The following is a 23320-nucleotide window of genomic DNA, read 5'->3' on the forward strand; positions in this document are numbered from 1 at the left end:
ATCCCTGGGGGTCTGTGTCAAGGACCCTCAGGATGGCATTGACCCACAGAGCATCACCCCATGCCCACAGGTCTGCTGCTGTCACCCACCCGACTCCTTGGGCATCTAGCTGCCTGACCTGCAGAGCAGCTGAGTTTCAGTGCCTACATCACACCTGGCTGCAAAGGTAGGATCCCCCACAGCTTGGGGACCCCTCCCTAGAACATTCCATGTCCTCCCTGACAGCCCCATTTTCCGCAGGGTTGTATTGCAGTGAGTGCTACAGAACCCTGAACAACACCTGCTCCGTCTGCATGGCCCCCCTGAGCTTCCCGGACTCTGGGGATGAGGAGATGTGAGCAGAAGGGTGCTGGGAGCCCACCCGAACCTGGGGGGCCGCAGAAGGTGGGGGGGGCTGCAGCTCACCCTGCCCTCTGCCCCTACAGGGACTCCAGTGACGAGGAGACACCGGAGCTGTGGGTGGGTGCTGTGCGGGCGCTGCGGGGCCAGGAGCGAGGGCGGCAGCTGCTGCAGCGCATCAAGGACATGATAAAGAGCAGCAGACCCCTTCAGAATGGCTGAAGGAGGAGGAAAAAGAGTGAGGAGAGTGACGTGGGTGGCAGATTGCTTTGCAGGTGAGGTGTGGCTGCAGGGGTGGCAATGTCCCCTGTCCCACCCAGCACTGGGGATGCTGGATGCCAACACTGCACTCGTCTCTCCCAGCAAGATTGCAACTACCAGCAGCAGGCCAAGAGCAGTGAAAGTGAGGGTGAGGGCCAAGTGACAACAGGATAGTGTCATGTGGCAGCAAAAACACAGGTCCAGGTGCTTGGATGTGGCTGGAGCCCCACCAGTGCAGCATAAGCTGAGAGCCACTGGGTGGGGAAGGGCTGGTGAATAAATCACCTGGTTCTTGAGGCACCAGAGTCCTGGTACTCTGAGCTGGCATCCACCATTCCACCGTGGTCCTGACCTTGTGATACCCCAGCTCCATGCTGTCCCTGGCTCCCTCCCTGCTGTCACCCCAGCCTCTCAATGCCCCGTATCCCCATTCCCACTGTGCCTCCAGCCCCTACACATCCCTGTCCCCAGCTTTATGGTGTCCCCATTCCCATCCCTGTGGTGCCCCCAACCCCACCCCTCGATGTCCCTCTCCCCACACATGGTGCCCCCCTCCCCATCCTTGCAGTGCCCCAGACTCTCATTGTTCCTGTCGCCAGCCCCACAGTGCCCCCAGTCCCGAGCTGCTCCAGGGTGGGCGTGCAGAATAGATAGACAGCTGGACACGGGGGAAGTCCCTGCTTCTCCGTTTATTACCAAGCAGCCTTCGTTTAAAAAAAAAAAAAAAAACAAACACAGACATACAGACAGGCAGAGGCGGCCCGGCGGGGCGGGGGCCGCCCGCCCATGGTTTGTTTGGTTCCTGACACCAGAGAGGTTCAAGTAGCCGAAAAGGTTCAAGTTCACCATAAGGCACTTTAAAGCCATGACGGGAGCAGAGCCCCCCCGGCCCCATCACCCCTCCCGGCACCCCATGGCAGATGTGGAGGCCGGGCAGCGCTGGTGGTTGGCAGCGGAGGGGCTCTGGAGGGGGGAATATATTACATCATCTTTTTAAATATAGATAAAACTCTTATTGTAGACAAATAGTGCCGGTCCCCTACACCCCCGGGGAGGCTGCGCCCTGCGGGGGGCATGTGCAAAGGACAGAGGGGTGACCGTGGGGGCCCGGCCACCCCAGGGAAGGGGGGTCCCACAGGGCCGGGGGATTTCGGAAGGGGGAAGGGTCCGGGGGGGGCCGGGGCTGCCCCACACCCGGGTGGGCTCACCCGAATAGTGCAACCAAGAGAAAGCAGCCGGGAGTGCAGGGGCGAGGGGGGCTCGCCGGGGGAGGGGCTGCTCAGAGTGGGGAGGTGGGGATAAGCTATGCACAGCGCAGGACAGTGCCCCCCCCCACTGGGGAGAGGATGAAGGGGTTCTCCCCACCTGGGGGGGGGGGGGTGTGGGCCTTGGTCCATGGGTACCCCTGCCCAGTCCTGGCATCCACGAGGGGTTTGGTGGGGGGACATCCAAGTCCCAATCCCCCCATCACCCACCTGGGCATGACCAGGTGGGCCCGGGCATGGTGGGGGGGGGTGGTAGGGGCCCCCCCACCCCCTTGTGCAAATCGGCCGAGGGGAGTTTCCCCCTTTGCATAACTAGGAATGAACCGTGACGGGAAAAACAGGAACAGAAACCCCAGTGGGCACGGCACAGCTCAGCATGGAACGGCACGACACCTGCCGTTACACCGGCCCTATGCCGTCTCCACCGGCACGGTGCCATCTGGCTGCGGCCCTTCCTCACCCTCCTGCTCCTCATCCTCCTCCTCGGGCTGCCCTGGAGCCCAGTAGCGGGCGATGGAGAGGCGCAGCCCCTCCAGCCGCCCGTTGGAGAGGTCGAGGCCAGGGGGCCCAGCGGGTGGCGGCGGGGGCTCATCGCGGCGGCGGCGGCGGGTCCGCACCTCCAGGCAGTTCTGGCCCTTGAGGTGCCGCTGGAGGTGGTCATCCTTGGCGAAGGCCTTGTGGCAGAGGTAGCACTCGTAGGGCCGGGCGCCTGTGTGCAGGTGCATGTGGTTCTTCAGGTCGTAGCTGTGCAGGAAGCGGGCACTGCAGTGCTGGCAGGAGTAGGGCCGCTCGCCTGTGTGCTTCCGCATATGGATCTTCAATTTGTCATTCCTGGAGTTGGGATACACAGGGAGATATTGGCATTGAGGAGCCAGCATGCCATCCAATCACAGCAGGGAGGGTAATGGTGAAATGCTGAAAAATGCTGAAAGCCCAGCAGCAGGGATGCTCTGCAGGGCACAAGGGTCTGGGTGCTGGACAGGGCAGGGAACCATGGTACAGCTGCATGGCTGAGATGCAGCTGGCTGCTGGCAGCAGGGATGCTGCAGGGAACCCCAGGCTGGTCTGGCAGCACTTACATGGTGTGGAAGACTCCCTTAGACCTGCACCATGACTATGCCAAGCTGGCAGATGAGGTGTTATGGGTGCCATCAGGTATCAGGCCTTGGCAGCACTCAGAGTGCAGAACACCCCACTGACCTGACTTCACCAGCAGGTATGGCACTACAAGGGGTGCTAACTGGGTACCTTAGGTCAGTCCAGCAGCACTCATGAGATGCAGAAGGCCCCATAACCCCACTGCACCACAACAGAACCTGCATGGAGGATGCCATTGGGTACCCTGTGTTGGTCCAGAGCACTCATGGGGTGCAGAAGACCCTCTGAATCTGCCTGCACTGGCAGGACTGCCATCAGCTACCCCAGTTTGGCTCAGCAGCACACAGGGGATGCAGAAGACCCCATGAACCATGCCAGGCCTGCAGCTAGATCCCAGCAGGACTGGCAGGGGAGTGCCATAGGGGCTGTCATTTGGTACACGTCAGGTGGGGAGAGTCCATCCAGCAGCACTCACCGTGTGAATCGGACTCCACAGACCTGGCAGGCGAAGGGCTTCTCGCCCGTGTGCGTGCGCATGTGGCGAGGCAGCTTGCCGGCGCCATGGATGACCTTGTGGCAGACAGGGCACTCCTGGGGCATCTGTGAGCGGCGCTTGCGCACCAGCTTGTCAGGGCTATCCAGCCCAGGCGCCAGAGACTCATGGTGCAGCGAGCTCAGATATGCCATCAGGTCGGGGTCGATGGCGTCATCATCAGAAGCAGCCTCCTCAGGGGACAGGGGGGGCTGGTAGGGGAAGGGGAAGGAGTGTGGGGGCAGCTCCTCCTCCTCAGGCAGCTCAAAGCTGTCGTAGGGCAGGGGCAGCCCCTCAGGCAGAGGGGGTGAGGGCAGTTGGGAGGGTGGCGGGGGGCTGCCAGAGCTCTCGGGCTCAGTGGGTGGCTCCTCGGCATGGTTGTTGAGACGGGCACCACGGGCTTGCAGGAACTTGCGGGTCTTCTTGCTGCGGCGGGGAGTGGGGCGGGGGGGTGGTGGGGCAGGCACCTCACCCTCGGGGAGGGTGGAGAAAGCCTCCAGGTAGCGGCGGGCGCGTTCGCAGTCGCCATCATCGGGGCCAGGTGCCTCCAGCCCACTGCCCTGCAGGATCTCCACACAGGCAGCGATGACACAGGGGATCTCCAGTAGCCTGGCAGCACGCAGAACCTCGCCCATGTTGGCGCTGCTTATGGTCAGCGTGGCCGTGTAAGCAAACTCCAGCAGTGCACCCAGTGCCTCTGGCCCCACGAAGTCCAGCTCACAGACCTCCTGCCCTGGGCCCGGCCCTGCGAAGAGCTTCTTGAAATAGCGGCTGGAGGCAGCCAGGACAGCGCGGTGGGTGCGGTACTCCAGCCCTTGCGTCTTGATGGTGACGTCGCAGAGCAGCCCCAGCTGCCGTTGCTCATTCAGGCAGCTCAGCAGCTCGCTGCTGTGCTCAGGGAAGGGGATGCCGATGAGGTCGTCCTCTGGGCTGGCCATTGTCCTCACCTGCAGGAAGAATAGGATGCTGCCTGACTGATGGAGGAACAACACTGCAGCTGAAGCATCACTGTCATGAAGTGAAGGCACAAGGAACCCTCCATGTGCACGCTGGTGGCACTGGGGTTTCAGTGGGACACTAAACTGGGGCAGGCTTGGGGCCCACAGTCTGCCCTCAGTTGCCTCCGTGCTATGTAGAGGTTGGCGGGCACAGGCCCCCCACCACAGGCCCCCCACCACAGGCCCCCACACTTCCTCCACTACCACCAGCACCCAGCCGTCTGCGCCGCCACAGCAAAGGGGGAAATCTCAGCGTGGTGCCTTTGAACAGCACTAAGGCGCAGCACTTCCTGTGCCAGCCCACCCAAAATCCCCCCAGCCCAGTGTCACAGCCAGGCGCACCCACTGGCTCCCAGCACCCCCATCCTGGGAGCGTGGGCCTCACTGGCAGCAGGCACAGGTGGGCGGGCGAACGCTGGGAAGAGCACCCTGAGGGCCGGGGGCCGCCCCATGGAGCCCGGCTAGGCTGGGAACAGGGGCCACACTTCCTGCCACAGCAGATTAGGATCAGCACCCATGCCACCGGTTCCTGCCCCCGCTCCTGGTCGGGACTGGGCCCCCTCCCTCCCCCTGTGCCCCAGCCCGGGGCCACTCCTCGCCCAGCCAAGCCCAGCCTGCGCCAGCCAGGCCTTTCCCACGCTGCGGCTGGCAGAGCTTGGCCTCAGCCCTAAACCCGGCACTGCTCGCATTCCCACTGTGGTCCCCAGGGTGCAGCAGGGACCCGTGCGTTCCTGTGGAGTCAGCACAGGTGAGAAGGGGGAGCCCATGCCCCTCACAACCTGCAGGCAGGGGGCAGGCAGCAGTGGCTGCAACCTGCCCAGCTATGGCCCTTGTGGCCAGCCAGGCTGCTGGGTGACACCGTCGCTGCTGGGTGATTAGCAACTGCAGTCCAGGGGAAGCAGAGCTGGGTACCACCTCTGGTTTGTGGCTCTTGGTGCTGCCAGAGTTGGGTCACGCCAAGTCAAACCATGGTGGACAGCGGCATGTGGCACTGGCCATCACCAAGCCATGCCAGGCAATGCTGAGCCATGCCAGGCCCATCCACCCCAAACCCATCGTGCCGTGCCAAGCCACACTGTGCCGTCGGCAGGCGGGCGTGGGGGACGTGCCCCCTCTTGCCCATGGAGGGGCGGCGCGGCCGACGGCCCCCGGCACAGGGGCCCATCCCCAAGCCGGCCGCTCCCTGCGCTTGGGCGGCTGCCAGCTGGGGCTGCCTCGGCAGGCAGCTGGGAACGGCCCTGGAGCAACCGGCTGTGGAGCCGCCCCAGCCGCTGCCGAGCAGGCCCAACCGGCATGGCAGGCGGCAGCCGCCCCTGAAACCGGGAGCCAGGCAGTGCCGACCGCCTGGGATGCTGGCGCCAGCACCCATGGCCAAGCCCCCCTCCTTGGCAGGAGCCCATCCCAGCACCAGTTGAGGTCCCCTCTGCCTGCTGAGGTGGGGGTGATCGGATTAGGGGTGATTAAACCATCAGGGCCCTGGGAGCCAACAGGCAGTGACAGCCCCCAGTGGGATTAGGCAGGATTAGCTGCAGGGGCAGGATTAAGCAGGGGGGCAAGTACCCCATGCCACAGCTTGGGCAGCTGGAGAGGGATGACAGGGATGTGGCACCTGCCAAGGGTGGCCCAGAGCCCCACAGACCTCGAGGACTGGTGCAAGCAATGGTCACAGGATAGGGTGGCACTGTGTCCTCCAACACTGCCTCCCCCTTAGCCATGGCACCAGGACAGCCACCCTTCTGCCCTGGTCCCCACAGCACCTCCAGCCCCACCTGGGCACAGGGCACTCACAAGACAGATGGCACCCACTGGCACATGCCTGAGGGGGAATCTGGGCACAGGGCAGCAGCTGAGACCCCGGCACATCCCAGCAGGTGGCAGGGTGCTCTGAGGGACGGGCACGGGCACCAGCCTCACCATGTCACAGTGCAGATGGACACAACCTCAGTGCTGCCAATGCCACAGAAACTGCCAGCAGAGGTCTGGTGAGGGAGTTGGGACCCCTGTGAGCAGCTACAGGACTCGATGCCAGCAGACACAGCCGCAGGGCTGGGGCAAGGTGGGGGCGAGGTGGTGGTGACAGGAGGGGGATTTTCCATCGCACCAAACCGCCCGTTACGGCTCCTTTGCTGACACCCCCACCCCCCCGCACATCCTCCTCACTGGAGCGAAGTCACATGCTGAGCGGGTGCTGCCGTCGAGGAGATCACCGCAGTGATAAGGAAATGGCAGAGGATGAGGTGTGAGGGGACTGGAGCCGCCCCCAACATTCCCTGGCTGGTGCTGGAGATGATGGCTGGGAGGGAGCAGGTGGAGATGCCCATGTCCTCCATGTCCTCGCCGTGCCAGAGCTCTCTCAGTTACGTCAACGCTGTGGCTGGGCACATTTCAGCTGCAGCAGCCGAGTGGGACTGAGGAAAGGGGGAATTGCTCCCCGTGCTGAGCTGGCTCCCGTGCAAGGCGGGTGGCAGCAGGAACAATGTCTGCCCAGGTCACCCTGACATCCCTCTGCCAGCCAATGCTACCTGGAACAACCAAGGCCAGGCTCCACCCAGCTGCCAGCTCCCTCCATCCTAGGAGTCCAGACACCCAGGCAGAGCCATGGACAGTGGGGTGGGGACCCTGCAGCACCCATCCTGCATAGGCTGTGCCCCACGACACCAAGGCAGGATGGCGCCCTGGATGAGGACACATTGCCAGCCTGCACTGAGCACTGGGTCACAGCTTGGGGATGGTGGGATTGTGAGGTGGAAAGGTGTGTCTAGGAGGGATCTCCCCAACTGTTCCCCCATGGGGAGAGAGGGCAGAGGTCCTGGGGAGCACAATCCCCCACCCTGGGCTGCTGCTTTCGGTCACAAGAGTCACAAATGCTGTCGAGGGACTTCACAGCCCCACTGGGGAGAATGAGTCATCCAGGAAGGGGAGCGCAGTGCAGTGTCACCCTGGCCCCTCACCCCATAGGGCCCCTCACCTTTTGGGAACTAGGACATGGACCCAGGAGTCCAGGCTGTGCAAGCACTGCCCCTGCTTCTGCCCTGCCTGAAGCCAGTTGGGAACAGCAGTGGCCCTGGTTCCGATGGCCACAGGGTGGAGGGTGGTGGGGCTGCAGGGCAGGGGCTGTGCAGCCCCTCTGTCTGCCCAGCAGGGAAGGTGGTGGCCAGGGTCTGACTCAGCTGGTGACCCTTAGCAAGCACATGCTAGGGGTCCCATTGCTGGAGGAAGTGGGGAAAGCAGCACTACCCTTTCAAAGAAGAAAAGAACAAGTAGAGACAAAAGGAAATGGTTTGGAGATGAAAGAGGATAAACAGCACTGAGAGCGAGCCCCATGGCACTGCTCAGGCCCCCTGATACTGGCCAGCTCACCCATGGAGCTCCCAGGCACAGCTGTGTGCTGTGCAGCCATGGGACATTCGCCATGGGCACTGAGAAGGGGGCTGGAGCGCTGTGAGCCAGGGCAGCCTCAGCACCCAGCCGGCCCTGCAGCCGGGGCCCAGTGCCAGCCCGGCACGAGAACTGCCACAGAGGCTGGGCACAGGGCATCCCTGTTACGGTGGAGCAGGACTAGCCATGTTGCCACAGCCACTCCTGGCATCTACGGCAAGGACAAGAAGCAAAGTCCCCATGCTGCTCACCCAGCCTGCTGGCGCTGTGCTGGTATCCTGCTGCCAAAACCCACCCCACTGCCACATCCAGTTGCCTGCTATTGCCACTGTAGGGTGTGGGCCCTGCGCTGCCAAACCAAAGTGACCCAGATCTCGCCACTCGTCCCATCCCATCCCACCCCATCCCATCCCACCAGCAGCAAGGGTGGCGTAGGGCTCAGGCAACACAAACATCCTACGGCTCGCTGGTGCCGAAGCGGCTGGCCCAGATCTCCTAGTGCCCAGTGGTACCACACTGGGTCCCCACCACCCTGGCAACTCCCTCCACCATACCAGGCAGTGATGGCAGGGTGGGTGTGTAGCTCACCTGCCCCGTGTCCTGGCGTGGCTCAGCGCTGTGTCGCGGCCGGGCTGGCGGCCCGCGAGTGGCAGGGAGGGGAAGGCAGGGTGCTGTGTGAACTTGGCCCCGCTCCCCGCTGCACTTGAGCTCAGGATCCCACCTCAAAAGGAGTCGACGCCCACACCCCGGGTCACGCACCTCCCAGCCCCACTTCCCAGAACACACACGGCATTAACTCTTTGTGGCCGGTACTGCGCCGTGGGGCGCCAACCCGGAACCAGGCAGGGGGCATCCCCTGGCCCACTCCCACGGGAGAAGATTCCCAGCACTGCCAGGACATGCACACCGTACCATAAGCATGCCTTCCCCTCTACTAGCATTGTCCCCAAGCCGTGTGCCCCTGCCCCCCATGCCAAGGCACCATTCAGGCCCTCACCTTCTCCTCTGCCGCAAGGCAGGGCGCTGGGTGCTCGCCACTGGCCATGGCCAGCCTGGCCGAGCTGGGAGGGCGCCTGCGCTTGGCGGGAGCAGGGCAGGGCTCGCTGCAGCATGCTGCAGCCTGCCCAGCCAGCCCTGGAGCCACCCCCCAGTCCCATGGATTCCTGTCCTGCTCTACCCTTGGAATGGGTTCCATGGGGAATGTGGGAAGGAATGACGGCCCAGCTGGACTATGCTGCCTGATCCCCTCCACTCCCTGGGCAGGGGCACTCGTGGGCTCCCCAGCCAGGCTGTAGATTCATGCAATCCCCCCCATAATTACACCCTCTGTGTCCCCAGCTAAACAACAATTAGCAGCCTGGAGAGTGCGCCCCACACCCCACCACCAGCACCAGCACCCGCCCAGGCCACCCACGCCAGACCGGTCGGGGGCACCTGCACTGCAGCACCCTGGCATGGCCCTGGATAGGCCCCAGGCACCATGCTGGTGCCGTCTGTAGCAGGAGGCCAGGCAGAAAGGGGAAGAGCCCCCACCAGCTGGACAGCAAAGGGCCTCTGGTGTCAGCAACACTGATGGGAAGAGCTGGGTTGTGCAAGAACCTGTGGGCACGCAGTGGAGATGGCAGGTGGGCAGAGGGGCATCGCCAGTGTGCCCTCCATTGCCAGTGTAACCCCAACCCCAACCTCTCCCATCACTGTGGCATGTGCTGGGCAGGAGCCAGCTGTGGTACCACGAGCACAGACAGCACACAGTCAGTGGCAGCAGGGCTGTGGGCAGAACTGCCCACCACACTGCCACAATGCTGCAGGCTGACCAGCTGCCTCAGCAGGGGGCACAAAAGAGGGCACAGCCCTGAACAGCATCCGTGAGAGGGAGGGAGGACAGGAGGGAAGGAGGAGGGATGTGGCACCTGCTGCCAACCCTTCCCCTGCCCTTTGTTCCCCATAAAGGAGGGGAATGGCGCCAGTCCCCCCTGGCCCAGGTGTGCCAGGTGCTAAGGGCGGGAGATAAGGTGGGCGAGGCGGGCAGGGAGGGGCATGGCACAGCATGGGCACGCAGCCCTGAGTCAGGGTTCCTACTGGTGGCCAGGATGGGGTGAGTCACCGTAGGCCCCCCCACCCTGGGGGTGTCGCAACCACCCAGGCGCTGGCCACAAACTGCTGCTTGCCCTGGCTGGGGGGCATCAGGCTGCCTACCTGGGGGGCCAGCTGGGGAGGTGCTGGCCTTTGGGGAAGATGGGCTAACTTCCATCAGTCCATCCATCCATCCATCCATGAATACATCCATCCTCCTCCAAGCTACATCCCTGGTGTGGCACCCTGACCAGTGGCACCAGTGATGGGACACGGCCTCATCCCAGCTCCTCTTCCAATAGCAGGATGGGCAACTCCATCTCCTGCATCACCTCCTGACACCCAGCAGCACCCTGACCTGCCAGGGCATCGCGTGCCATGGCCACATGCTTGCCCATGACAGAGGTGACCAAGGGCATGTGGCCTCTCTGTGTCACCTCTGGACTTCCTAGTGTGCCAAGGAGGTGGCTGAGGCACAGGCAAAAACCTGCAAGGGGGGAGGAAGGAAGGAATCCAGGAAGAAAGGGAGAAAGGAAGAAAGGAAGAACCGAAGAAAGGAAGAAGGGAAGAATGGAAGAAGAGAAGAAGGGAAGAAGGGAAGAAAGGGCTGTGCCAGTCATCAGCCTGGGACAGGCAGGCTCACCTACAACTGGGCCTGCTCGCTGGCCCCAGGGTGAGCTGGCTCGGGAGTTGCTGGCCCTGCAGCACAGTCACGGGAACCCCTTGGAGGGCAGCCAGACCCCCTGGGTCCCACTGTGCTGCACGGCCCCAAGAGGCCCCCCCAGCTGGTGGCACCTCCTACTCAATATGCAGGGTTCATGTCCTCACAGCACCTCGGGGACTGAGCATCGCCAGTGGCACAGGTTGGGTCCCAGCGCTCCATCCTGGCACCAGGGTGGTGCTGGTCCTGGTGGGGTCACCTGGCAAGGACAGTGCCCAGCCCACAGCCCCCCCTCCACATCCTCCAAAATAGCCCGGCTTCCGCCCCCACGGCAGCTGCCTGCTGCCAGCTCCCCGCTGCCCACGGCTGATCCCAGGGAGGGAAGGGGGGCAGGCGATTCTAATCCCCCCCAGCCCCCCCCCCGGCCCCCCCTGAGCCCACACAGCAGTGACAATGAGGCCATGCCCGCCACAGTCACTCCAACCCACACAGCGCTGCGGATGAGACCCCAGCCAGGGGCAGGGCGATGGTCCCATGGCTCCACAGTGGAGCAGGCATGGGCAGCCTCTGTGGAACCCCTCTGTGCCCACCACGATGTCCACACCACACCAGATGCCTTGTGCCACCCAAGCAGGACCCAAGGGTCTCTTACCTTCTCTTCCTTGGCCCTGCAGAGGGGCTGACAATCCTCCTGTCCACCCTTGCTATGACTCCCAAGCCCCGTGTCCTGAGGGCTGCCCATGGGAGGGGAATCAAAACAAAACTGCTGGGGTGTCACTGTACCCAAGAAATGTCAGCCAACACAGCCACACTCTCCACCCTGCTGGTGTTCAGTGTAGGCAGGCCTGGCACCCACCCTGCCCAGGACCCAGAGCCTGGCAGCAGGACCCCCTTACCCACTGCCCACTCCACCTGCTGCCCACGGGGCCTGGCGACACGGCAGAGACAGCTGGGCAGAGCGGAGCACACAGTGCAACCAGGGCTGCGGGGAGAGGCCAGAGCTCACCTGACCTACTTCTCCTTCCGCATCACCTGCTTTCATTTTCCCTCACCCTGGCTGGTCCCCCTGCCTGCCCATGGCTCCATCAAGTCGTGCCACTTGCTCTGGGGATACAAATCATCCAGGCACCATGGCTCCCACTGCACCATCCTGCATGCCACTGACCTCCCCAGCCCTGGGCACGGAGCATGGCCGGGTGCACCGGCCACAGCTCCAGCGCCACCACCCCCCCTCTGCCTGCACGGCTACCCAAGCACCATCTTCCTGGCACGAAGCGAGTTTGACGGGTCTCAGCCCAGCCCCTCGCCAGGTCCTCTGACCGCCCTGGGGCTCGCTGGGGTGTGGACATGCAGCTCTCGGGGCATGTCAGGGACGCCAGCGCTGCCACGGGGAGCCAGGCGGGCGCCAATGCTCCAGACGGGGCGGACGCTCCCACCGGCACCCTGCCTGCTCCCGCCGTGGAGTTACCATGGGAAGGCAGTGCCGGTGGCGCAGGGGGAGCGCAGGCTCCCGGGGGCTCCCGCCAGCAGCCCACATGCTGCCAGGAGAGATTTCTCCTTGGTTTCATCATCCGCTGCCTGCCCTGAAGGAGAAGTTCCTGCTTCACGCATGGGGCAGCAGCCACCCCTCGGGGGCTGGGGTGCAGCAGGGGCTGTGCTGGTCCCGCAGCCCCTGCCGTGCCCACTCCGCCCCCGTGTGCTCCGGCCTGTCGCGCTCGTGCCACGTGTGCACCGAGGGTGCACGGCACCAGCTGGCAGAGAGGCGCTGCCACAGCCTCGGGCTCAGCACCACAGCGCTGGGGGCAGCCTGCGCCCAGGCAGGGGGTCCTGGAGGGACCCCAGGACCCAACTCTGGTATGCCCCCCCCACATCTGTCACCTCCCTGTGCTCACCTCTGCACCCGTCCCCAGCATGGGCACTCCCAGTCCTGCTGCCCCGCTCTCTGCTGTGCCAGAGTTTGCCCTTCTCCGTGAACCCACTGTAAGTTCCTGAGCTCAGTCCCTCCCTCGGCACTCAGCACCAGCAGCACCAGCATCACCACTGAAGCCTTGAGTCGCCGCAGCTGTCGCCTGCCTCCGGCAGTGCTGGGGATTCCAGAGTGCTCCCCACTCCTACTAGCCCAACTCTGGTGGGGGAAACCGAGGTACAGTGCGACTCACCCCACGACAAAACTGGCACTGTGTACCCTTCCCAAGCGAACGCAGCCACGGATCGAAGGCGGCTGTGGCCCAAGACGTGGATCTGCTCCGGCGGGAGGGTAAATACCGCACCCCGCCCCGGGCAAACAGCGGCCGGGGGCAGCCAGCCAGGGGGACGAGGACAGGTACGGCAGGGCTGGGCGCACGGGGCAGAGTCCACCGGTGCTTGGCAGGTGCTACCACGACACTGATCCCAGGAGACCACTGCACAGCCGAGCAGAAGCACCCACTGCTGCTACCAGTGTGTCACGTCCGGGGCTCACCAGCGTGGTACAGCGCGCTGGGACACTGGGATACCCTCCAACTCTAACAATACCGGCGGAGAAGAGGCTCCCTGAGTTGCCTTCCTCCTGCAACTGTGCCGTCCCTACCCGGTGCACCCGGCATGCCGCCAAGCTGCTCACCATGTTAGGAAGGGCGGGGTGGCAGCACCCAGTCACCCGTGGGAGACCTGCGGGGGACCCTGGCTGCATGGAGCAGCACCGCAACAGGACCAGAGCGGAGCCTTGGCAGCCGCCCCGGCACGCAGCGGGCACCTGCCGATGTCACAGATTTCCCGCAGCCCCGTGCGCAAGGGAGCGGGAACAGCGCACGAGTGACACCCCCCGCCCCACGGGCGACGTGTCCACCGGCTCCGGCGGCGGGCGGGGACAGAGGGGCCGTGCAGCGATCCGCACGCCAACCGTGCCTACCCGCTGCCCGCAGGCGCTCAAATCAACGCGACTCACCGCAACCGGGCGGCAAAAGCGTTCGCCGCACCGGTCCCCGTCCCGATCCCGCTGCCGGTGGGTCGGTACCTCCGCGCAACCCTCGTCGGTGGGTCTGTCCACTCCCACCCACCGCCGCTCACCTGCGCGCCCCGCCCGAGCCACAGACCGGTCCCGGAGCCACAGCCCCGCCTCCGCCTTCACCTGCCGCCGCCGCGCCCCGCCCGCCCCCCGGCCACAGCCACCGCCGCCGCCGCCGCCGCCGCCGGGGCTCCAGGAAGCGCCCGCCCCCGCCTGCTCATTGGGCAGCGCGCCGGCGGTCACGCGTGCGATTGGTGGGATGCCCCGCCCATCATCCCCGCCACACCCCCCTTGGGGAGGGCGGGGGTCTTGCGGGCCCCCGGGACCGGGGTGCGCGGGTGGGGGGCAGCTGAGTCAGAGGCGGGTAACGGGATGGGGCGGGGGTCGGTCCCTGTGGCCTGGGGAGGAGAGTACAAGACGGCCCCGGTGCGGCCCCACCGGCGCCGAGTGCGGTGCCAGGCGCCGAGCGCGCCCCGCCCGCTGCGGCCGCCGAGTGCCGGGGCCGGCACGGCACTGCCCGCTCCGCCCCGCCCCGCGGACACGGGGGGGCGGGGAACCGGGCATGGGGGGGTAAGAACCGAGAAGTGTGCACCGATGGAGAGTTTCGAGGGCCGGGCACGGGAAACCGTGCATAGGGTGAGGTAGGAGGGTGGAGAGCCGGGCTTGGCGGACCGGGCACCGAGAAGCGGGCACCGGGGTGCTGGAATGGCGGGCACGGGGGGGACGGAGAGCTGGACACGAAGAACGTGGCATCGCGGGGTGCCGGGCAGGCGGGGGCGCGGCGCGGGGAGCAGCCCCCTGTTCTCGGCGGCGCTGGAACGGGGTGCGGCGGCCCCCAGCGGGGTGGCTCCTTCGCAGGTGCCTGGGCGCGGACCCCGCGCAACCTGTTTGGCCGCTGCCGGCTCAGGGAGGCAGTGGCGGCCACGGGGCTCACCTCGGCTCACCCCGGCCCCCCCGCGCCTGGCTCGGAGCGCGGCCACTGCCCGGCGCTAGCGGAAAGTGTGAGGAGCCACTGCCGCTCTGGGGCTGCCAAGGCAAACACGGCCCCGCGCAGACGTTATGTCAGTGGGTGGGGGGGGCCGCGCCGGGGCACCGCGCTGGGGCTGAGAACGGGACCCCCCACCCCTTCGCCAAGGCCCCCGGTACCGGGCACCTGCCGCCGCGCCTCGCCCAGCCACCCGCTTCGCTTCGCCCTGCTCCGTCCCTCTGACCGTGCTCCTGCATCCCTGTCGAGGGTACCGGCCCGCCAGGCTCCGGGATTCCGCGGGGCGGAGTGGGGAGCCCACGCCACTGCCTCCCCCTCCGCGCCGCCGCCACCGACCCCCGGTCCCATCGCTCCCCGCCCGTCCCCTCGGGCCACGGTTCGCCACAGCCGCTGCGCTCTGCTGCTGCCTGCGGCTGTGCTCCGGTGTCTCTCTCTCTCCCCGCTTCTCCCGAGGCGACTCCGACGGTGCGGTCGAACTCACCTCTCGCGACGGGGCCAAGACCGGGGCCGGGCAGGGGCCGCGGGCTCAGCCGGGCCGGCGGCGTGGCAGGAAGGACCGGGTGGTCATCGCGGCCCGCGGCAGCTGCCTGCAGAGGGCACTGCCGGTTCCCGAAGCCGAGCCCCGTGGGCGGCACTGATACGCGTAGGGACACGGGCGTCTCTTGGTGCCGGTGGCACCGTTTATTTGGGTTAAAAACAGCAGACACGATTCGGGCAATCGGGGATGCGGGGCTCCCCCATGCTGCCCGAACTGTTGAAGGACTCCCCCAAGGGGCCTGGGACTCATCTCGGGTAACCCTGAACCGGTCCCCACCCCAGGGGTGCTCACCTGCCCCCCGCCTCTCATTCCACCTGCCCCACACCAGATGCTCTAACCTGCCCCACGCTCCAGCTGTGCTCACCTGCCCCACCCTCCACGCGTGCCAGTTCACTCCCATTCCTTGTCTACAGTCACATCCAGGCCCATAGCTCCCCACCTCCTCCTCACTCTCTCCCACCTCCCTTCTCTCCTGCTCCTCCTGTCCCCACTGGCCCTGGCTTCCAACCCCCAGGCCTGGCCCTGACAATGGGGACTCCTGCCTCCTTCCTTGCCTTTTTTACAAAAATAGATAAATTAATATAAAGTTGAACATTAAAATAATAAAATTAAAAGAAAATAAAAAAGGTATTAAATAGTGTCCTGTCTCATGGCTGGTGGAAGCAGGTCCTGGTAAAGTGGTGAGCATGCAAGGGGGGCACTGCATCCAGTCAGCACTCAGACAGAGAGTCCCCAGAGCCAGGACAATCCTGCTTCAACACAGCCATGGAAGTACAGTAGAAGGGCCCCCCAGCTTGTGAACCTGCTTTGGGGGAAGTTCCCTGGCATCCCCCACCAGCCCCAGCCTCAGTGTGGCTGGTTCAGCAGGACCTCAAGCCAGCATGGGCAGGAGGTGATGAACTGCCGGGAGTAGCAGGGTCCCCAGCCCTTGGCAAAGCTGATGCGGACACTGTGGGGGTCACAGGGTCCCTCCCTAGGTAGCTGCCAACCCTCTCTGTCCCCCGCCCACTCGTAATCGAACACCTTTGCCGAGTAGCCAGGCAGCACTTTGAGAACAGTGAGCCTGCAGGCACCGGGGGGGCTCAGGGTGGGCGAACTGACAAAGATGGGGTGCTCGCTGCGGTTGTACACCCAGACACCACCTGGCTCCCGGCTCAGCAGCAGCCCCCGGCCAATCTTGCCACGTGCTCGCCGGACGGCGCAGCTGCGGTAGGCAGCTGGCAGCTGGGCCAGGCAGAACCCACTGCCCCACGGCAGCTCACAGAAGACATTCACTGATGCCTCATGCACGGCGTAGAGGCGGCCCACGCGTGTCCGGTACTCCCAGTAAGCCAGTTTACACCAACAGCCATCCTTGATGGTGCTCCATGACAGGCTGGTGTCTGGCAGGGGAGAGCAGAGTTGTCACCACCGGGACATGACTGAGCCAAGCAGCTGGACGGGCCAAGGGGAGTGGGCACAGAGGGCATATGAGGACAGATGGGTGGATGTGGCGCACCAGGGATGCCTTAGCACGGGGTCCTGCACTGGGTGTGAATCTCTGGAGCTGTTCCCAGTCCCCAAGTACCGTGCACAAGGGGTGGGGGAGGGCTGTGAGGGGGGCTGAGTGCAGGGGAAGGTGGGGCAGTGGCAGCTGGTGGCCTTGGTGGCCAGCAGCCAGGCGGGAGCTGGGGCTGTGTGCGTCAAGGCACATTGTGTGTGTCCCCATAGGCAGTGCTTCCTCCAGCAGGGAGCCTGGCGCTGCCAAAAATAACAGGAGCTTGGGGAGGGGGGGGTGTCTGGCCTCAGCAGGAACCCCTCATCCCGTGTCGGAGTCTTTTCCTCCTGCTGGGGGTGACTGCTGGCTCCATTCCCTGATTTTCATGTTCTGTCCCCTCCAATCTCTGCTTCTGACTCAGGGGTTCAGCCCTGCCCAGTGCCCTCCTGCCTGCTGGGTGTGGCAGAGGATTGTGGAGCGCGGTGGGCACATCTTACCACACCAGTCCCCACCGTTGTAGCTGAATTCCAGGAGCTGAGTGCTGGGGTGTTGGGGCTCATCTGGCCAGGAGGGCCCACAGGATGCCTTCAAGTAGGGGGGTGGCGGGGTTTCTGTAGGGGAGAGAGAAGGAAATGAGAGGCTGGGAGTGCATCCTGCCCCCCTGGAGCCCTCTGGAGCCCTGAGCCACCCCCAGAGCCTGGGTGGGCAAGGCAGCCTTGAGTGTTGCCACCAGCACTCACCAGGGACAGCCAGGCGGCTGAAATGATGGGGGTTGCAGCATAGCACAGCCAAGTCTCCACAGGACCCCTGGCCCCCAGCACAGTAGCAGAGGTGCTTGAGCTCATGGGACTGGTGAAGGTCAGGCCAGCGGAAGAGACGACAGAGCAGGACTTGAGGGGGGACCTGCTTGACCCCTCGTGGGTCCCCCCGTGGTGCCAAAACACAGCCAGACTCCCAGGCGCCTCGGCTCTCCACCACCTGCACCAGCAACTCCAGCTCCTCGTCCTTCAGCTTCTTGAAGAGGGCATGTGCCGCTAGTTTGAGGGCACTGGGGCCATCCTCGGGGCTGGCTGCCGCACAGCGCTGCCGCCACAGCCTCCGCACCAGCCCCGCACGGCGGGAACGGAACATGGGGTGGTCGTGGGGACCACCTGCAGGATGGAGACAGGCATCATCTCCCGTGCCCTGAGAGGGCTGTGGCTCCAGAGGGTCCCAATGGGGACCCTGCTGCACCGTCCTGTGTCCTCCCAGATCCCTGGCAAGGCTGCTTTGCCTGGGTTTGCTGCTGGCAGCCCCGCTATGAGGTGGGGTGCCGCTTCAAGGGGTACTGGCATCCCCAAGGTCACATCAGACACGATCCCAAAAACAACCCCCGCTGCTGGAGAACCTGCCTGTGCCGAGACAGGGGTCCATATGCTCCTGCCCACAACGCCCCCCCGCTCCCCTCTCACCCCCTATCATGGGGCTGGACAAGGGGTCCCTGCAGAAGAGGGTCTGACTCACGGTGGGTGGTGGAGGTGGGTGACAGGCTCCAGGGCACTGCATGGGGCTGTGCTCTCAGGGCGGCCGGCACTGCTCTGCCCGCCACACGTCACTGCCTGGACTTTTTCCTGTGCTTGGACGCTCTCCCCTCCCCCGGACCTTCCCGTTTGGGGAATTCATTGATTTCCCTCATCCCAGCCAGCACTGGGGCTGAGCCACCGCCAGGGCTACCACATCAGGGCTGCCATGCCAGGACATGGCAGGCATCAGATGCGTGGGCTCCAGTGGTCAGGGATACCCAGCACCAGGCTACCAAGGCAGCTGGGCACAGCCAGGAGGCCAAGCAGCACCACAGACACCAGTGCACAACCACAGGGCAGGGTCCAGCTGAGCGGCTGATGTGGGCAAGGGGAAGCTCTGATGCACAGTGGCAGGGCACCATTGTGGCAGACCCCACCCCTACTCGTGTCCTCACAGGAATCATCGCAAGGACCACCTAAGCCCCTCGTGGAATCTCAGGCTGGGGTTGCTGTTGCTCCTCAGTTCTCGACCGGGCCCCCCCGCAAGCAGTGGGTGAGGGTGGGAGCCTGCTCCATAACAAAGGAGCTAATGTAAACGGGACCCTTATCCCGCGCCAGGCCAGGCTTCCTGCTCCCGACTTCCCGCAGAGATAAGGGAGGCCACACTGGCGCCAGTGCTGCTGCCGAGGATGGGGCGTGCAGAGCTTCCCCTGTGCTGCAGCACCAGCACGGGCAGCAGTGGGGCAGGGTGGGCTTACGGACCCACAGCTACCCCCACAGCCACGCTCTGGTGCCACTAGTGTGTGGCACCACTCCCTTCCAGGCTTGTAAAAATAGAGCTAGAAAATGTGGATCTGACTCAGTCTCTCTGTGGAAAGCATTTCATAAAGTGTAGCATCTTCTGATGCCACCTCACCAGGTATTTGACCAAATGCAGACTTACATTTTTGGCCAATCTCCTTCCTGCCATGAGAGATATGTGCAACATATGCAACAGGAGAGTTTCAGAGGACCAAAAGTTTTAAGTAATAGAGGAGAAAAAGCATAGGGCAAAGAAACTAATTGTGAATTTTCTGTTATTATTATTTGTATTCACCAGAATTCTTTACAGATAGCCCTATTAAATGGAGCATGGCATCACATTTGCTGTAGCTCCCAGCCAGGCTGTGCACATTGGAAATATTTTGCTTTAGCTGCTTCCCACAAACTGAAACAGGAAATGGCCAGGAGTGGAGGAGCAGGCAGGAAATGCAGGCAGAACCCCAGCTCCCCACTCTTGTCCCTCAAGGGACATGGGGACCCTCAGTCCTGGACAGGAGCAAGGGGTGCACTGGAGTGCCTTAGTGCTACCCAGGGCTAGGATTGGGAGGTTTGGGGAATCACACAGACAGACGCATTCCCAGGCACTGCTCAGGTTTATTGGGGTCTCCGATCAGGGGGAGAGCAAGCTGGAGCAGAGTTTCAGCGCCAGAGGTCCATCAATTCCATCAGCACAGGGTAACAAGCACAGTCCTGGGGAGGGGAGAGAGGCACAGGGGGTAACAACCCACTGACCATACCAAAGCCACACCCTCTCAACCCCCAAAATCATCATAGCCAGGCTCTCTGTCTCCCCTCAAGCATCATGGCCGGGCCCTTTTCACTCCAGGAGCACCATGGTTGGGCTCTGCCACCCCCAAACACCACAGCCAAGCCCCTGTCATGTTCCAAGCACCACGTCAAGTGAAGCTGCAGGCAGGTCACTCACCAACAGCATCAGGGCAGGCAGGGGATGACAGGGTCCTGAAACACTGGGGAGTGCCTTCCCTAGTCCAGCAGCTCACGGATGCACCAGCTGCAGAGAAGGAGGAAGATGCATTCCCGCAGAAGCCGCAGCAACCAAGAGCCCAGGCGCAGCCCCAGGGAGGTGGCAGAGGGTGCTGGCAGTGCCAGTGCCTGTACCCGTGCCACTCGCTGGGGAGCACCACGCAGACAGGCTGCCATGGCCCAGGAGAGGTGCATGGCCCATGAGGAATGAGCAGGATCTGACACAGTGGGAGAGGCAGCAGTGGTGTCATGCCCTGGCAAGCACTGGAACCTGCTACATTCTCCACATTTCCAAAAATTCCCCAATAGTGGGTGCAGGGAGGGGGCACAACCTGGGGACCCTTTTGTTCCTCCCACTCCTGCCCCATGGAGCCCTCAGGGCTCAACAAAGCCACGTGCCAGTGCAGTGCAGACTGCAGCAGGTTTATTTAGTGCTGATAGCAGCAACTTTATTCAATGTCAGTCCCAGCAGCATTCCATGGAGCCTCCCAGAGCGTGGCCCTTCACTGGCGGGAGGTGCGCTCTTCTTCCTCATTTTCCAGCTCATAGGCAGGCCGGTAGCACTCCCGGGCCTGAGCATCAGTGTAACGTAGTGCTGGGTTCTTCTGTGTGTTGGTCATGCTCCCCAGGGATGTGTAGCTGCAGAGGGAAGAAGGAGCTGCAGGACTGCACCCAGGAGCACTGGCTGTGCATGTGAGAATGGCAGCACTGGGCACTCACCCCTTGTCATAGAGAATACAGTAGGGGACAAAGAGCTTGCGAAGGAACTCCCAGATGTCCCGGTACGTCCAGTCCTGCAGGCAGAATTGGGCAGGGATTGAGGCAGAGGCAAAAGGCTGTTCCCTTGCCTCCCAAGGAAGCAAGTCAGACCTTCCTGGAGAATACCTGGGACAGCCAGATGGTCATCAGAGTGCTACTTTACTTCCCAGCCCCTCCCCAAACACAGGGAAACCCCCCAGCAGGCAAGAATGAGCCCTGCCAAACAGCACCCTGCAGCAAGGGGCACCCACAGCTGCACAGTGGGGCAGCAGATACTCTGGGAGAGTGAGAATTGTGAGAGAAGCTGTCCAGGATGAGAGTGGATCACTGCTGGTTCCCAGCCCCATTGGGTCCCCCTGTCAGGCCCTGTGGCAACAGCCCCAGTCCCAAAGCAAGTAGAGGCCACGTACCAGCAAGGGGTTGACCCGCATGTACTGGGGCCAGTCAGGGTCTGTCACACACATGGGGGTCAGGGTGCATGAGTAGGGGTCTGTCCGCCGTGTTCCCATCAGGACAGCCTCCAGCTGTGGCTGCTGCTCCTTCAGGCGGGCCAGTGCCTCCCGGATGGAGCCCTCCACAGTGCAGAGCTGGATCCTGTACCTGCACAGGCAGGGTGGGCAGCTGTCTGCAGGCTGCAAGCAACACTGCACACCCTCTGCGCTGCAGCTCACCCCACTCTGCCTCCTACCTCTGGACTGTTGCCTGAATGAACTGCTCCATTTCAGGGAATGGGGACACAATGCGAATGTAGAGCACCTGCAGCTTCTTCTGCCTGTCTGGGAACCGCCTGCAGAGAGACCCAGTGCAGCTAGACTCTGACCAATGGCAACTGGAGGCAAGGCAGCATCCAGCCCCCACCAGCTAGACCCCAGGAATCCACTCATTGCCTCAGAGTCGAGCAATCAAGAGCCCCAGAGCCCTGGCCAGGGTCTGCAGGACCCCTCAGCCTTGCCCCAGCCTGGAGCCCCACGCGTGGGTACCTCTGCACAGCAGCATGGACGAGGTGCAGCAGGGCTGTGCAGTCCTTGCCCCCGTTGAAGCCCACGCAGAGCTGGACCAGGCTGTACTGGTCCAAAGCCTCCTCGATGGTTCGCAGGGCTGCTGCCACCTTCTGCCCCAGGGCTGAGCCTGCCAGGACAGGACAGTTGGTGCCTGCCCAGCTCATGTTCCTTGAGCATGGCCCCAGGGCCTATGGCACTTCACCCTCTGGATACATCTCTACCCAGGCACATAGCGCAGCCATTGTTGGTGCCACAGCCAAGAGTTTGTTCAACCCAGTGATCTGGGCCACAATGTGACAGGGATCATGAGGGTACTGGGGAGCTGTGGCACTGTTGCTACTGCTGTACACTGTGCTCTCAGCCCCTGCCACCACCAGCCCCAAGGTTACAGGTCCCACTCCCACCTGTGCAGGATGAAGCCCACTGCAGCCACAGCACCCCTCAAGCCTCCCAGCATAACACAACACAACAGGCAAGCTCTGCTCCCAGGCTGGTGTTCCCACTGCCCCAGCCCTGACAGGCTGCACAGGAGAAGCGTGGAGGCACAGAGCTGTGCTGCAACACCTCTTTCCGGTACCTGACTCAGCCAGGCCATAAACCTCCTTAGCTGCTGTAGAAACACAGTCTGTCACCGACGGCACAGCAACACCCGGCGGCAGCTCCCTCATCAAGAAGCCACACGCTTCCTCCAGGTCCTGCTCTGACTCTGAGTCCAGGGTCAGCTTCACACGATAGTAATTACTGGTCCAGTCTGGGTAGGAGCCCAAGCTGACGCGGCCCCGGAAGGCGGCATCAGCGCGGTCCAGAACGGGCGCAATGAGTATCTCATCGGATGCCACATAGATGGTGCGGGAGTGGAAGTGGGTCTGTTTGCTGTGAAAGAGGTGAGCAAGGCCATCCAGGGCACGCTCCATCAGTGCCGGGATGCCAGGGAAGATGTAGACATTGCGCACACTGACTAGCGGGTATTTGAACGTGTTGCCAGTGTGCCCATCTGTGCCATAGTTGAGGCGGGAGGACTCGGGGACACGAGCCAGCTTCATCTCAGGGCACTGCACCTCCGTCTTGCCAAAGAACTTGTGCACCAAGGCCACCAGCTCGGGATGAAGGACGACCTTCTCCCCAAAGGCCTTAGCCACAGCCTCAAAGGTCACATCGTCGTGCGTGGGGCCGATGCCCCCGGAAGTCAGCACGTAGGTGAAGCGGGCAGCAAAGGCGGCCACCTCACTGGCGATGGCCTCCACGTCATCGGGCACCACCGAGATCCGGGCCACACTCACGCCAAGGGCACGCAGCCGCCGGCACATGAAGAAGGAGTTTGTATCCTGCGTGTAGCCCTGAGGGGAACGGAGACGGCCATGACGGCGGGGGACCCCGACCCCAGCCCGCCCCAGCCCCGCAGCCCAGGCCCACCCCCGGCCGCACCTTGAGAATTTCGTCGCCGATGACGATGATACCGGCGGTGTTGGGGGATCCCCGGGCCACCGCCGCCGGGCCCGAAGTAGCCATGGGGCGACAGGCGGCGGCGCACAGGGGCCCGCCCACTCGCCCCGTAGCCCGCAGCGCAGCCCGCAGCACCCCCCACATGGAGCCGCCCGGCCTCCCCCGCACACCGCGACACCGCCCCGCGCGCTCATAGGCTGGCCCGCACGTCCATCACA

At 63.8% G+C, this 23320-nt stretch overlaps 3 protein-coding genes across 12 annotated transcripts; all 3 read right to left on the bottom strand.

Moving 5' to 3' along the window:
* Positions 1-1282: 1282 nt before the first annotated feature.
* ZBTB7B (zinc finger and BTB domain containing 7B) lies at positions 1283-15136 on the bottom strand. 6 transcript variants are annotated; one of them, XM_033082875.1, is made up of 4 exons: positions 10068-10506; positions 8460-9470; positions 3439-4442; positions 1283-2696 (listed from the first exon to the last, which is right to left on the bottom strand). In XM_033082875.1, the coding sequence occupies exons 3-4, from the start codon at positions 4431-4433 to the stop codon at positions 2276-2278; spliced, it is 1416 nt and encodes a 471-aa protein (XP_032938766.1). In that variant the 5' UTR covers positions 4434-4442; positions 8460-9470; positions 10068-10506; the 3' UTR covers positions 1283-2275. The 6 variants fall into 6 exon arrangements, with proteins under 6 accessions (XP_032938766.1, XP_032938768.1, XP_032938765.1 ...); XM_033082877.2 differs by lacking the exons at positions 8460-9470; positions 10068-10506 and adding an exon at positions 15058-15136; XM_033082874.1 differs by lacking the exons at positions 8460-9470; positions 10068-10506 and adding an exon at positions 13654-13733.
* Positions 15137-15233: 97 nt separating this feature from the next.
* On the bottom strand, positions 15234-18196 carry LOC117008806 (mothers against decapentaplegic homolog 6-like). Of its 2 annotated transcripts, none has more exons than XM_033082879.1 (4): positions 18095-18196; positions 17332-17742; positions 17104-17202; positions 15234-16496 (listed from the first exon to the last, which is right to left on the bottom strand). In XM_033082879.1, exons 2-4 carry the CDS (start codon positions 17720-17722, stop codon positions 15961-15963), a joined length of 1026 nt encoding a protein of 341 aa, XP_032938770.1. In that variant the 5' UTR covers positions 17723-17742; positions 18095-18196; the 3' UTR covers positions 15234-15960. The 2 variants fall into 2 exon arrangements, with proteins under 2 accessions (XP_032938770.1, XP_032938769.1); XM_033082878.1 differs by having other exon boundaries at positions 17089-17202.
* A 1293-nt stretch (positions 18197-19489) lies between these two features.
* Positions 19490-23250, bottom strand: FLAD1 (flavin adenine dinucleotide synthetase 1). Of its 4 annotated transcripts, XR_004420383.1 has the most exons (9): positions 23085-23250; positions 22237-22996; positions 21639-21786; positions 21347-21445; positions 21069-21258; positions 20620-20693; positions 20035-20538; positions 19841-19927; positions 19490-19605 (listed from the first exon to the last, which is right to left on the bottom strand). XR_004420383.1 is itself a non-coding variant. In XM_033083007.1 (7 exons), exons 1-7 carry the CDS (start codon positions 23244-23246, stop codon positions 20403-20405), a joined length of 1569 nt encoding a protein of 522 aa, XP_032938898.1. In that variant the 5' UTR covers positions 23247-23250; the 3' UTR covers positions 19490-20402. The 4 variants fall into 4 exon arrangements, 2 of the variants coding, with proteins under 2 accessions (XP_032938898.1, XP_032938899.1); XR_004420382.1 differs by having other exon boundaries at positions 19841-20538; XM_033083007.1 differs by having other exon boundaries at positions 19490-20538.
* Positions 23251-23320: the final 70 nt, after the last annotated feature.

Source organism: Catharus ustulatus, chromosome 30 (genome assembly GCF_009819885.2).
Source record: "Catharus ustulatus isolate bCatUst1 chromosome 30, bCatUst1.pri.v2, whole genome shotgun sequence".
NCBI lineage: Eukaryota > Metazoa > Chordata > Aves > Passeriformes > Turdidae > Catharus > Catharus ustulatus.

Excerpts from the sequence above, each read along its gene's own strand:
- LOC117008806 (XM_033082878.1), bottom strand. The coding sequence starts at position 17,722 with ATGTTCCGTTCCCGCCGTGCGGGGCTGGTGCGGAGGCTGTGGCGGCAG. Across the intron at positions 17,203-17,331 it reads CAGCCGCCTGGCTGTCCCTG|AAACCCCGCCACCCCCCTAC; the intron begins GTGAGTGCTGGT and ends TCTCCCCTACAG. Across the intron at positions 16,497-17,088 it reads CAACGGTGGGGACTGGTGTG|ACACCAGCCTGTCATGGAGC; the intron begins GTAAGATGTGCC and ends CTCCCCTGCCAG.
- ZBTB7B (XM_033082871.2), bottom strand. The coding sequence starts at position 13,276 with ATGCAGCCAGGGTCCCCCGCAGGTCTCCCACGGGTGACTGGGTGCTGC. Across the intron at positions 4,443-13,207 it reads ACCCCGCCCTTCCTAACATG|GTGAGGACAATGGCCAGCCC; the intron begins GTGAGCAGCTTG and ends TTCTTCCTGCAG. Across the intron at positions 2,697-3,438 it reads TGTGGAGTCCGATTCACACG|GAATGACAAATTGAAGATCC; the intron begins GTGAGTGCTGCT and ends TCCCAACTCCAG.
- FLAD1 (XM_033083007.1), bottom strand. The coding sequence starts at position 23,246 with ATGTGGGGGGTGCTGCGGGCTGCGCTGCGGGCTACGGGGCGAGTGGGC. Across the intron at positions 21,787-22,236 it reads TTATGGCCTGGCTGAGTCAG|GCTCAGCCCTGGGGCAGAAG; the intron begins GTACCGGAAAGA and ends CTGTCCTGGCAG. Across the intron at positions 20,694-21,068 it reads TGCGGGTCAACCCCTTGCTG|GACTGGACGTACCGGGACAT; the intron begins GTACGTGGCCTC and ends TTCTGCCTGCAG.